Source organism: Parasteatoda tepidariorum, chromosome 2, assembly GCF_043381705.1.
Source record: "Parasteatoda tepidariorum isolate YZ-2023 chromosome 2, CAS_Ptep_4.0, whole genome shotgun sequence".
Taxonomy (NCBI): domain Eukaryota; kingdom Metazoa; phylum Arthropoda; class Arachnida; order Araneae; family Theridiidae; genus Parasteatoda; species Parasteatoda tepidariorum.
The window spans coordinates 58,864,847-58,879,807 of NC_092205.1; the positions used below are offsets into that span (position 1 = coordinate 58,864,847).

General features: G+C 30.8%; 2 protein-coding genes across 3 annotated transcripts in view; one reads left to right on the forward strand and one right to left on the reverse strand.

The window, feature by feature from the left end:
* Positions 1 to 8,000, forward strand: part of LOC107438545 (Dynein heavy chain at 93AB) — a 72,689-nt gene extending 64,689 nt beyond the window's left edge. The window contains exons 42-45 of the mRNA XM_043039645.2: positions 1,255 to 1,446; positions 4,669 to 4,813; positions 5,398 to 5,624; positions 6,879 to 8,000. Coding sequence (XP_042895579.2) covers positions 1,255 to 1,446; positions 4,669 to 4,813; positions 5,398 to 5,624; positions 6,879 to 7,127 — 813 coding nt within the window. The 3' untranslated portion in view covers positions 7,128 to 8,000. The remainder of the gene's footprint in view (positions 1 to 1,254; positions 1,447 to 4,668; positions 4,814 to 5,397; positions 5,625 to 6,878) is intronic.
* Positions 8,001 to 10,998: 2,998 nt separating this feature from the next.
* Positions 10,999 to 14,961, reverse strand: part of LOC107438048 (urocanate hydratase) — a 42,066-nt gene continuing 38,103 nt past the window's right edge. For both annotated transcript variants that reach the window (XM_043039617.2, XM_043039619.1), the window contains 2 exons: positions 13,612 to 13,662; positions 10,999 to 11,396 (listed from right to left, as the gene is read on the reverse strand). In XM_043039617.2, coding sequence (XP_042895551.1) covers positions 11,253 to 11,396; positions 13,612 to 13,662 — 195 coding nt within the window. In that variant the 3' untranslated portion in view covers positions 10,999 to 11,252. The remainder of the gene's footprint in view (positions 11,397 to 13,611; positions 13,663 to 14,961) is intronic.

Here is a 14,961-nt window from a genome sequence, read left to right on the forward strand (position 1 = left end):
AATGCAAAATCGGTGAGCCAAACGTGTTTCATAACGAGGAGCGTGTTTACGCGCTCTGTGCAGACTGAAATTTAGTTCAGATGATGTGTTTTAAATTTTTGTTCATCAGATTAATTTTCTTTTAGGCTTTTATTTGTATAAATAGTGCACATATAACAACGAGAGGTGTTTAGAACCCCATATCAAGAGATATTGGGTGGAATGTTTTTACATGTTACATGCCCTATTGCATACACTCAGCGGAGTATGTATTCAATTTCTTTAAAAAAAATAATAATTTGGTACCAAAAGTAGCCAGTAGGAAAAAATCAGGATAACACAACAAATATCCGAGCACTATGTGTGTAATAAATGAATACGTATTTGTCAACTGAAACAATAAGTAAATTTTTTTTTGTTGATAAGAAACAGTATTTAGTAGTACTGATTTAATATAACCGTCTCACACTCCGATGTTTTAGCAATCATTAACTATGCTTGATGTTATAAATTTTTGCTCATTAATGACTTTTAGTGCTATTTTTAAATTATATTAAAGTTAATAAAGCTTGTCTTGCTCCACCGGATCACAATTGGTATCCCCGCAAGTGTCCTGGAGGAGCCCTTGATCTTCAGGGTACACGTGCCGACCAAACCGCTACCTGTAAATTTGTCAGTGGGCATACTAAGAGCCTCACTTTCAGTGGACAAATTAAACTTTTTCCACCTTGTAAAAAGTGCAACTCCATCGAGGCTAGTCTTCACCATCTACTTGATTGCCTGGATTTCACCATGGAAGAGGTTCTTGAGAGACCTCTCCTTTTTCTCGATTTTTTGAAGACTCACGGCCTCATGGATCTGTCATAGCTCCGCTATCCCAGCTGGGATTGGAAACAACAACAGTGCTATTTCTTTTTCATTCATACATATGAATTGCACTCCTGATTCCGTTCCGTTTAGATTTAACATTGCGCTCAGTACATCTTGGGTTTTAAACATCTCGCGGCATTTTATAAGAACCCTGCACTTGTAGTCCATTTTCAAAATGCAGGAGATTAGAATATCTTCATAAAGCATAATAATTTTAATCGGCTTTAAATATTTTATACTGAATGATTCTATAAATACATGGAAGTTTGTTACAGCAGTTGAAAGTTTTTTAATGCATTCTGTAGTTTTTTATATTTTGCGCGAACGAATCAACACATGAAATATTTTTTTATTTAACTGTTACACGTATTATTTTAATTTTTTGAAATTCTATCTTCGGTACAGATTCGACAAATATCGGAAGATATTTTGGACAAAATACCGAAGGAGTTTCCTTTATCCGATCTTTATGGGAAAACTTCTGAAGAAAGTGTCATAGCACCTTTCACTGCTGTTGCACTTCAGGAATGCGAACGCATGAACGTTCTTTTGCTGGAGCTGAGCACTTCTCTCAGTGATCTTGAAAAAGGTTTGAAGGTATGTTAAATAGCCTGAATATTATAATTTTAGCTTTCAAGTACCATCTTATATATGTCTCTATAAAAGACATGGGATTAGGAGGATTAGGACATGTGATGTGTGCTAGAAAATGCTTGATGGGCACTGAATATAAGAATTTGCTAGACCCACATTTCTTTATATTCAGAAATAACAAGAAGTGCTGTAAAATTGGTATAAATATCGTAAAAAGCAAAAGTAATGCGTAGACCTGGTGCATGCAGTTGACCGCCCACATTTCTTTATATTCAGAAATAACAGGAAGTGCTGTAAAATTGGTATAAATATCGTAAAAAGCAAAAGTAATGTATAGATCTGGTGCATGCAGTTGTTTAAATACTTCTCTAAAGCATCCAAACAGCTGTAAGGTCATGATTTATATCTTACTTATGCTTTTTGCTCGTTCGTTGCATTTTTAACGTACTTTCCGGCTACCTAAAATGATCGAAAAATAACTGAAACACTGTGTTTAACAAAAGTGCATATTTCAATCATTTCCCTATTGATACAACTAAAATCTGTATCGTAATTTTACTGCCAACTTAAATTTAATGTCAATTTAAAATTCTAACTACTTTAAGATCAGTTGAAGCACTAATTAAACTGGTGCTCTGTGCATGACAGCTATGTAAGTTTCGATGATTTCCTGATCATTACAAGTCGAATTTTATTTTATTTTATAACTGTGATTGAACAGCAGACCCAATTTTGCGTTTTCGACTACTAATGTTCAGCTTCGTAGCCTTGAAATTTTGAACCTAATCCAGAAGACAAAGAAACTCCTATATCAAGTATTGGCCGAAATTTGCCTTCGTGGAGTTATTTTTGATGGAACTAACCCGCATTTGCGTTACGTGAAGAGGAAAACGACGAAGACGTCCCCTGGTTAGTTTGACGGCAAGGGGACTTTAACCCATGATCCGTCTACCACTGAAGATATTTTACGTCAGTTCTGTGATCAGCGCGAGCCGGGTGTGGAATTCGTATAGATCAGCCACTGCTGAGATTCTGACTCAGTTCAACTCATTAGAAAGCGAACGCCCTATCTTCTGAGCCACCACGGCTCAAATAGAATTTATTAGAATATCATCACCTAGAGAGTTTATCATCAATTCGAAATTCTTGCAGCTTTAAGATTAGCAGGAGTATTAAAAGTTTAACTGACGCTCTATGGATGAATGATATCACAAACTTCAGTAGTTTTACGCACGCTAATGAAATAATTTATCCTTATATTATATCCAATTAAAATTTAACGTCAGTGAAAATTTTGATTACGTTTATAATATGTTAAGTGATCGATTTTTAACGGGCATTAAATGCTTAATAGCTATACAATTTTCAATAGTCTCATAACCACTGCAAAAAGATTTTATCGTCAAATGAGTTTATCGCAAATGACAATTCCGACTAATTTCTAGTCAGCTAAAAAGCTCAAATTGTAACCACACCTCTGTGCTTGACTGCAGAAGAAGTGCTAATCATTTCCTGACCATTGAACGAAGAATTTATTATCTTTTCGCCAAGTAGAAGCAAATAATCGTGAAGAGAGTTTTTAATTATCATATTATCAAATTTAGTTAGAAGTATGTGTTTGATGACAATAAAAGTTTCAATTGTTTCCTAATAGCTCAAAAAATAATTTTTCGCCATATTATTGACAATCGAAATTCCGACTACTTACCAACAGTTAAGTGTTCTAGTTTCAACTAAAGATTATACAGTGCAAATTACAGTTGCTTCCTGAACGCTGGCAAGCGAATTTTATCGCTAGATAGAATTTGTCGTCAGTCAAAATTTCGACCTCTTTCCAAATAGTTAGATTGATAAAACTTTAACTGAAACTCTATGCCTTTCGAAAATACAAGTTACAACTGTTTCCTAAATATTTCATGCAAAATATTTCATCATTCCATAACCAATCGAGCTTCGATACATTTTCATAAATAAACTGACAAGTATCTAAAAAGAAAAAAAAATAATAATAACAAATTAAAATCAAATTTTTGAAACTGCGTTTAAATATCTATCTATCTATCTATCTATCTATCCATCTATCTATCTATATATATATCTATCTNATATGTATATATATATATATATATAATTCTTTTTTAAATGATGCACTTATTTTTTTCATTTTTGGTCTGAAAAACGAAGAATTGTTTTCTGCGTTTTATTCTACTTTTAAATATGTAGTTTTTAAAAGTTTTGCTTTGTTTTTTTTTAGATATTTGTTCTACAAATTTTTTGGAGCAAACTTTTCTTATCACTTAACATTACAATGTGAAAACATTTTAACAAAAATAAAATTTTAAAAAAAAGGTCTGCAACCTTTTAAGACGTAGGAGCGTAGAAGAGAAGCAATTGTTTCAAAAATGGTAGTTTTCTAGTTTTCTTAAGATATAATTCATTAAAAGAAATCTTTTACTTTAAATGCTGTTACCTTTTTTATTTTTGACTCATATATAACGCAAATATTGATACAATTTTCATTTTAAAATGAAATCTTTGTTCTATCAGGTTTTAGAAACGGTACTTATGGGATGAAATATTAAAAATGTTAGAATAATTAGGTTTTTACAGCATTCAAAATTTAAAAAATTAAATTTCAGAAACATTCAAAATTTGATTAGAAAAAGGGTCATCAGTTTTCAGTTACAAATTTTCTTTATATGTTGTTCAATAACATGTTGTATTTAAGCTACTCATTTGTTTATTTAAACATTTCTTTGTTAATATTTATTTTTTCATAAATAAATCAATATATAAATCAAATTTAAAAGAACATAGATTCAGAAATGGCAACTGCTCCGCTTTCGGCAGAATATTTAGAAAAGTGGAAAAGCAATAAAAACTGAAGATTGCAGAACTATGCAAATTTCTGATAACACTTTCAAAGCTTTATCACGAACTGAGGGGAATAAAAATGATATTTTATGTATTCGTTTAAATTATTTAAATATTGTGGTTGATGAAAAAATTTTAAATCAAATTTAATAAACCAAAAATCATGCATTAAAACAGGATGCTACCACTAGAAAAACTTTTATCACTAAGTGGAGCAAGATGGCATCTGTGTAGCTTATAACGAGAAAAAAAATCTATTCTAACAATTTTGAGTGATACGTTGTGGTAAAAAGAATTTTTGTTTTGTTTAGTTTGTTGAAGTTAACTTGTTTGAAAATTACTGCTCAATAGGGTGAACTTCCTTGGAGTGACGATATGGATGAACTAGGTGAGTCACTTGCCGCTGATGCTGTACCTCAGGCATGGGCAGTCAAAGCTTATCCCTCATTGTTACCATTGGGATCCTGGTTCTCTGATTTACTGCTGAGGCATAGAGGTATCAAATAATTTATTTCAATTCTTTCTCTTTTAAAACCGAACAACTGATCGGTGTAAACTTGTAAAGGGTCGTTTTGTAAACCTTTTATTTTCGAAGTTTGCTGTGGTAAACTATAGGCATAAAATATTAACTTTTTTTATGGCCGCCATGGCACTTTTACTTACTGAATCCGACGTATATGGAGGTAAAAGTCATTTTATTTTATTACTTTTACTATTGTATTACATATAATTAATTTTATTATAATGAATTTACTTAATTATGATTAATTATAATAATTATAATTTTGATTTTTATAATTATATTTGATGGTAAGTTAATTTAGTATCCAACCGTTAAGGTTCTGTAATTTAACCATGTTTATTTGTAAATAAATTAAAAATACGGTGCTTGTTTAAAGCTGCTAAAGTGGTAAATAATAGAGAAAAATATCCATTCTATATGAGAAATTATATGATACCACTTTTTCAGCATAGATGATTTTTATATGCTGACCACTTTTTGGAGCTAGGCATTAGTAGGCTAACATTCCGCTACAATTAAGATGAAAGTAATTTATTTTTATTTGTTTTTTCTTTCAGCATTAAGTACCTGGATGAAAGCTGACTTCACTCTTCCTCCAACTGTCTGGCTGGGTGGACTCTTCAGCCCACAGTCATTCTTGACAGCAGTCATACAGACATCGGGAAGGAAACATGACCTACCTTTGGATAAGTTATCGATTCAATGCGAGGTCACCAAGAAAACGCCAGAAGAGTTTGTTTTAACACCTAGAGAAGGGGCCAATATCTCCGGTCTTTACATGGAGGTCAGAATGCTTCTCTCGTTCTAATAAAATCACCTTATTGAGGGACATAGTTGGGGGAAATGTAATTTATTTCAAGAAAGAAATTACTTTTGGTCGTGATTAAAAGTAATTATAATTACTATCGCAATTTTAATTGTTATTTTAAGCAACCATAAAGTACGATTACAATTGTGATATTAAACGCTACTAACTGTGTATAGTTATAATTACTAGTAGACTTAATTCATCTAATATTGTTTTCAAATCAATTACATTTTTCTTTTCTCTGAACTGCCATTACATGCTTTAAAACTTTTTCTAAGAAACATTCAGATCAAATTCGATGTAGCTTAGTGGTCAAACATTTGTGACCATGTAGAAGATATAGACTGTATAAATAGGAAGTATTTAGAAACTGTATATATAATCAAGCTTCTTATAACAACCACTTTAACCCGTACAGGACCGTGATCGGATATATTTGATCACGAAATCCCTTCATAGTTCACAGTATCATATATGAGACGTGCCAGACTCTCACGAATCACGATAACACGGATGTAATTTTAATTGGGTACTTTTGGATAACGCTCTATTACATCTCGTATTATATATACTCTTTAGTACGCATACTTTTGATACATGTGAGACTGGGGAAGCGCTTCTTTTGCCGATTCTGAATTATTTAAACAAAGAACGGACACATGTTTATGGAACCGAATGTCCTCCATCGGATTTACATAAGTGTGGACTCGAACAGATACTTCAGAGCAAGGGCCATTTAGACTTACTGACGTTCCTGCATTTCGCTCAGCAAAATGCAGGATAATACTTTTTACTGCATTTATCAAAAGTCAACCAGAGAAGATGATAAAAAGAATAGAAAAATAGAGCACTCAACACTGCATGTTTAAGGTCTATTACAAAAATAGCAAACAAATAAAACAAATTAATCTTCAAAAATTCTGAATTCTCCAAAAAATGAAATTAAATATAGGAACAGTCATGCAAATTAACGTAAGAATTCAGATTTAATAGTTCCGATGCAGTAGTAGTTCTCTTCCATGTTTAAAAAAAATGTGTTTGCCATAGAATTAAAATATAAATACATTTTTTCTACGTATCTATAATTCACGATTTCATGTCATATAATTTTCTATCATTCACAATTTCATATCATATAAGTGTTTATAATTCACATATTGCCTACTATTCCTAATAAGTCACTTTTTGCATAATCTGTAATAAATCATAATACATTTCTCTTCTTTGCAGGGTGGCCGCTGGGATTTTGCTACCGGTTGCATTGTAGATCCACTGTTGAAAAATCTTCACCCACCGATGCCAGTTATTTGTCTGAAAGCAGTTCTTTCGGATAAAGTTGACATTCGGAATGCTTATGAATGTCCTGTTTACAGAACACGACAGAGGGGCTCCACATTTGTTTGGGAATTTCCGCTTCGTACTCAAGATCCTCCAGATAAGTGGGTCATTGCAGGAACTGCTCTTCTCTTGCAGATATAAACATTGCAACTCAAATCATAATCATTCATAGATAGATATGAACGTTCGAACATAATTACATAACAAGAAATGTACATTTAAACTTGTTACATTTAAGGTAATTAAGTCACAAAATTACATTAACTGTTAAATTTCTAATTGAACCCAGTGAAAATATCTTTAAATCTCTGAGGCTATACTTTATAACCCTTTGACGATGAATTTTTATTGGATTTTATATTTTAACACAAATATAATTTCGATAATTTAACAAATTTTTTTAAAACTACTATTAGATTGTTTTTAATAACTAAAAAATACCGAAATATATTTTTGCTTGTAATTAGAGCATCGGAAAAATATATATATAAAAGTGGCACCGGTATCCCATCAGGGTCAAAAGGGTTAAGAGATTTCACAGATATCGTCTTGTTTTTGACTTGTTTAAGGAAATAAGTCTTAGTTGTCCTGTCATATAAACAAACATGGATCATACTGTAGTATATACATACTCATAAAAATGTTGTTGCTATCCTATTTTAAGCAATCGCTAAGATACATTGTTATTTATTATGTTTGTGATGCATTATTGTTTTTAGCACTTATTTAGTGCATGAATATGACATTATTCCGATGTAATTCTGTGTGAAAGAAATAGAGTTCAGAGAAAGAAGAAGAAAATAAGCGAAAGAAAAATTCATTTGAATTGTTTGAGACTAACTTTTTGCTAACTTTCTTATAATTCTGTTTTTATAACATAGTAACACATCAGCGAGAAATGTACAAAAAGACGTGCACTATGAAACTGTTTTAATTAAAAAAAATTTCATTGAATCAGAGTAAATAGCTGTGAAACTGTAGTAAATCCTAAACCACTCCAGCCAAAATATCTATCATGCTATCAACTATTAATGTTCAACTCTGTAGCCTTGTAATTTTGAATCGAACCCAGAAGACAAGAGAACTTCTGGATCAGTCATGGAGAAAACCTAGCTTTCGCACAGCAATTTTTGGCTGAACTGACTCGCATTGTCGTTAGATGGAGAGGTAAACCACGAAAACCCCAACGGTTAGCCAGACAACAAGGAGACTTTAACTCGTGATCTGTCTACCACTGGGAATATTTAATGTCAGCACCATGATTGGTGCGAGCCGGGTGCAGTATTCATATCGGCCAGCTACCGCTAGGATTCCAATCTGGGTCACCTCATTGGGAGGTGAGAGCTCTATCCCTTGAGCCACCACTACTCAGTTATTGGATATTTTATTTTATAACTGGCGTTGAACAGCTGACCCAATTCTGAGTTTACGGCAATTAATGTACAACAGTTGTTGGATAGTACAGATATTTTTCAAATCTTTGAAACATTCTTTTTTTTTAAATTTTTTTTTAACATTTTCTATTTATTTATCATCGTTGTACAATAAGCCGTGCAATCGTACTTAAAAACTTGCATTTCATTAGTTATTCGAGTTATTCGAACAGAATTATTACATGATGTAAGTTTTTCTCACAAAAAATACTTTTTTTTTCCTGTTTTTCGCACGGTTTAATGCTATGGTAGCTAAAATAATGTTCTAGAAATCTATCAAACATAAAAAATTTATTATTTTTTCTTTTCTTGTCNCGATAATAGTTTTAAATTCTTGTAAATTCACTGCAAAAACTGAGGAAAGTCATTATAGAAAATAACAAATGTCTTAGAATATCTCGCAAAAGGAAATGCTCCAATATTAGTTAGAGCTAGTAAGGCCGAACGCTCCGTTCTTGAAGTAAAAGTGTGATCTTTGCGCCAAAGTGACGTCACTAGAGAAAATCGGAGGATTGGCGCGGCGAGAGCTACTTCAAAGGAGTGAACCAGCCCTTCTATTCTCTTTAGTCCTGTTCTACTACCAGCGCCACCACAGTTTTGGCGACATTTTCCCATTCTTATCATAGCAATTAAAAGCTCGTACTGCTTAATTTCTTCGATCGAAATATAAGTAAATAATATTTGAGCTGAATACTCTTAGATATATTTTTTCAAAAGTGCGCATTTTCTTAAAATACCAAAATAAGTTATATTTTTTGTAAGGAAGGAAAATGATAAGCATTTACTTTCTATAAACATCACTAGATAGCAGCACCAGTTATTATAGTTAATAGTTACATAAAGTTTTTAACTCATTGAAATCAAAGATATCGATTAACTACGCTATGAAATTTTCTTTTTTTAAAAAATGGCTTCTTTTATCCCTTCTTCCATGAAAAAAAGGTGAAAATTATTTTAATGTCTCCGGAATAGCATAAAAAACGACATTTATTGTATATTTTATTCTTGAAATTAATAAGGAAAAACTTTTATTTTTATCATTGTCCCTAGATAGTATCATTAGAAGGCGAGCTCGTTTTAAATTTTATATACGTTTTTAAAGGTGGAGTGGTGTCTCTTATTTTCTCCTCTTCGGGTAAATCTTATTTTTCGCTGATAAATCCGATATTTTGTGTGTTACTTGAGGAAAGAAAACTATGATTGAACGACAACTTAAGTATCTTTTAGTTTTTGACGCGCAATAAACTTTCATTAAAGAGTGACGTAAAGAAAAGTATAATGGAGATTTCAAAAAAAAAGACAGTATGAAGTACGTAGTACAGAAAAGTGCGAATAATGTAATGAAAAGGCACGAGGCAGAAATACATTCTCTACATTATCATTTCTCTATTCCACATTCTCTAAGTAGAATACTTTTCCTTCAAACATTAAATTGTAATTTTGCTGCTTCTGTATACGAATTTTTATTTGAAGGGGTTATTGGGAAACTATGACACTATACAAATGATTTTTCAACATAAAAATTCCTTTTTCTTTTGTAATTATAAGAGATATAATTATATAATGTAATTATATAATGTAATTATATAATTTAATTATATAATGTAATTATATAACAAATGAAATTTTCAAATAATGATAAAATATTCTTTTTTTTGTAAAATTTTTATCTATCCATGTTTAATTGGTATAAAATATAACACCAATATCATCAGCAAAATACTAAAATTTTAAAATGAACAGGATAATTATAGGATACTTTATTTTAAAACCGGCGGTGGACAAATGACCCAATTCTAAGTTTACAACTATCAATCATCAACTCTGTAGCCTTGTAATTTTGAATCAAACCCAGAAGACAAGAGAACTTCTGGATCAGTCATGGAGAAAACCTAGCTTTCGCACAGCAATTTTTGGCTGAACTGACTCGCATTGTCGTTAGATGGAGAGGTAAACCACGAAAACCCCAACGGTTAGCCAGACAACAAGGAGACTTTAACTCGTGATCTGTCTACCACTGGGAATATTTAATGTCAGCACCATGATCGGTGCGAGCCGGGTGCAGTATTCATATCGACCAGCTATCGCTAGGATTCCAATCTGGGTCACCTCATTGGGAGGCGAGAGCTCTATCCCTTGAGCCACCACTACTCAGTTATTGGATATTTTATTTTATAACTGGCGTTGAACAGCTGACCCAATTCTGAGTTTACGGCAATTAATGTACAACAGTTGTTGGATAGTACAGATATTTTTCAAATCTTTGAAACATTCTTTTTTTTTAAATTTTTTTTTAACATTTTCTATTTATTTATCATCGTTGTACAATAAGCCGTGCAATCGTACTTAAAAACTTGCATTTCATTAGTTATTCGAGTTATTCGAACAGAATTATTACATGATGTAAGTTTTTCTCACAAAAAATACTTTTTTTTTCCTGTTTTTCGCACGGTTTAATGCTATGGTAGCTAAAATAATGTTCTAGAAATCTATCAAACATAAAAAATTTATTATTTTTTCTTTTCTTGTCCTAAAACTTAAAAATAACATATTGATTATGATTAAATATAATTCAGTAATTTTTTTGTAATAAAATAGATTTATTTGAGAACATAATGCATACACTTTTAAGTAAGGTTCAAAACGAGTCTGAATAATTGTAAACAATAGTAAATTGTACATTTTTGAGACAAATGATATTTAAAAAATTTATTTACAAAATCTTCGCTGTCATTTAAATGATTTCTCTAAACCGCGAGTAAGGTAAGGATTAAGTAGGCAGAAGTTTTAACTCTACAAATCTTCTTTCAAGTTCGCGAAATGTTTCAAATTCCTAGTTGCTTTTAAGACATTTTTTAAGAAGATCTTCATCCACCACATCATTCGGCATTGTAATTTCAAGTCTGTCTTCCTCTTTCATTGCTTGCTGCATCACCTCATTGGCATTGCTGTTTCCGGACCAACACCGCCTAGCAACCTTTGATGCAATATTAAAAACAGAAAAATAAATACATAATCAGTTACAGCAGTATTCAGATAATTTGGCAGCTAATTTACAATCCAGCGGCCTTTAACGACTATCCTTTTCGGAGATTTTTTTTTTTTTTTGTTGTTCTTCCAGTTGGTCGCAATTATAATGGTAATAAAAGCTATGGTAATGGTAACTAAAAAAAGTCACGAATCCGGATTTTTTTATTTAAGAAAATGACAAATAGGAGAGCGGGTTGTTAAACTTCGTTGGATAGGAAAACCGCTATCCTGCTAGTGTCATATTTGAAAATTAAAAAAAAATGTTTAGTAATCGAGGATGGTTCATTAGGTACATTGCGATTTTAAAATGAGAAAAAGTGAAGGATACATTTTAACCATACGCATAGAGTGCAAAAAAGGTGCAAACCCTGAATAACTTTTGCTTTAATGATCAGATTTTTACTATTAATATATACGATTTTCACGACTCAATATTGTTGATTTAGTGGGTCTAACCTTAAATATTCTAACTACCGCTGTAGACTTTTTAAGTTACGAAATCGGATACAAAAAAACCTATCTTCGAATAAAAATACATTTTCTACGAGAGATTTGGATTCTTGACCCTTAAAATAAGGGGAAGGGGTCACCGCAATCAAGGAAATAACGTTCAGGCAAAAGAGGGATCGAAAATTTGGACCTCTTAATGTTAATCTCACCTATTGTGTAGTTCACTATGTCAAGAATTTTTAAGCGAATCCAAAATGCCTTTATCTAAAGATAACTACATGCAAAAATATTTTTAGCAATTTAGTATTTTTTATTTATTTAATAATAGTCGAAGCACTTCTAATCATCAGGTATAAAAATTCTTACATCATTTTAAAGTATCTAATACGGAATTTGAACTAAATCGGACGAATAGTTTTTGAGTCATCCAATTTTAAGATGTCGCATGTTTAAAATTTAATTTTTTCCCTTAAAATGTAATTGCGTCACTGATCCTATATTTAAACTATGATTTTAATTTTTATTTAATTCAATTTAAGTAAACTAAATATTTTTTCCTATCTGTAATTTTTAAAAAAAAGCAGTATTTACATTAACGAAATTTCAGCTTTGGTTTGCAGCAAAACCGGCCAAATCTAAAATAAAAATTTCAAAAAAAACCCTTCCCTTCATTAACAATTGATAGAACAATCACATAATATGATCATTAATTAGCAAAGAAGATCCAGATATCGTACCTGTCATCAGTATAAAAGTTATAATATTTTTTGCATGTTATTATTAATTCTTCGTTTATTTACAAACATTTACCAGCAACATTTTTCTATCATCCCTTCTTAATAAAATTATTATTGAGTCTTATTATTATTTTCTTATTCTTATTTCTTATTATTACTTCCTGGATTTTAATAAATAAAAATTTGAATAATTCAAACTAAAAGTATTGCTTTTTTATATTACTATATAAATTAATAAAAATGATATTAAGTTTTGCTATGCAACATTTTATGATAAAAATATTTACTCCTCGTTTTAAAATTATTAAATGGTAAGCAAATTATATTTATATTTCTTAATAGATTAAAATTACTTTTTAAGAAAAATGTACTTGCAAAAATAAGTTCAATCAATTAATGTATTCGTAAAAATTTGTTCAGTCAATTAATGTATTTGTGAAAATTTGTTCAGTCAATTAATGTATTTGTGAAAATTTGTTTAGTCACTTAATGTAATTAAAGTATTTAATAGAATTGAAATATAATTTTAAAGTTAAAATTTATTTCTCACTCTACTAAATCTTTTAAGTATTCTCAGTAAAAGTAAGATTAAAGTGACTTCGAAAAAATAAGTAATATCTTTGTCGAAAAATGTTTAAAAAATTTTTTAGCACCCAAAAGTTAAAAATTATAAAAAGAAAAAAAATACATGCATGTTGACATGCATTATTAGGTTTAAGTTTTGTCCCAATGAAATCTGAAACTTCATTAGTGGCGCAATATATAGATATTAATACAATAAAACATTTTGGAATTCTTTAATTGAATAATAATTAAAATTCGATGTGAAATGTGTTTATAATCAGCGAAGAAAAATGATTGCGAAGCAATCTTAGGGATGGGTGAGGTAAGCGAACAGGAGGAGAACCCCTAGTACCTACAATAGTATTGGTCATCAGCTTTATAAATGTTATTTATTCACAAAACCAATCTTACCCCGTTTAGAACATCCCAAGAAAGCATTTGCCTTGCTTTGATTTCAGCTTCCTGCAATGAAATTAACACAAAATTATCTCACACATCTCTATAGTGCATAATTTAACTAGATGGGAGAACGATACGACGATTTTGGTGCGTAAAATTAATTGAAGTAGGACAAACCGACTAGCATGTTAGCATATAGTGAATTAAGGTAAGATTATGAAGGAGACAGACTGGGTTTTCTTGAAACCAAGTGAAGTGTCTACTGTGACTGATAAAATCGTTGATTCTTGTCGCTAAGTTACAGAAGAATCCTGTGTTCGTAGGCAAACATTTATGACTTTAAATTTAGACCTATCTTGCCTACTTTTGCACTTAAATGTTGTACATATTATTGTTATATCAGAGTTAAAATTCATAAGCGATTTCCAGACTTGAACCTCCGGTGGAAAGAATGTGTAAATGGAATCACGAACTCATGATCTTCTGATTAGGCATCGGAATCTCAATGACTATGCCATTGAGGTGATCTCGGCCACTACGTGACCTATCGATTTATGTTTTCAAAGTCTTGTAAGTAATCGACTTTATAGTTGTATTTATTTATTTTTCTGTAAAATAAAATTTGTTGCTATATTTGTAGTTTCGGCCAGTGTAAAATAATAAACATTTTATAATCAAACCTCTTGTTTTGAAGTGTATTTTAAATCACTTGATCTCAATCTATTCGTAAATCAGCATCTTAAAAATTTCTGATTATGACTTTGGCTAAATAAAGTGTTTCTAATGAAATACTTGTAATCAACTTACGTGTGTAAAACTAAAAATATTCAAGTTTCATCGTTTCAAAGCATTCTGCACAACTATGGTAAGTTCTTTTAATAATTTTTTTTAATGTTTCCTTTTTTCCGACATTAATGAATTTAATACTTTTTTTCTGCAAAAATCATTGTGAATATCACTCAGTGCGCTAGTTAGGCAAAATCCTAACTGTGTGCGCGTAATATAATAATTTGTGCAATAGTAATTTATTATGAAGAAAAAAATTTAAATATAGAAAAGAACAATATCAAAAACTAATTTGTGCCCCTGTGTTATTGATTCGAGTGATTTATTAAAACATGCTTATTAGAACAAGCTTCGAATATCTTTTTTACTAAAATTCAAGTTTGTATATTGAGGTTGCAAATAATAAGGGACATTTTTTTAAATTAAAACACTGTGTAATAATGCTTTTAAAATGTAATTAAACTTTTAGAATTATTTTTTTTACTGCTGCGGTATACATAGATGCTTCTCATTGAAATGGTTTTCATGCTCTGAAATTTTCTTTGCCTGAAGTCAAATTTTCTTTGTTTTCTTTAT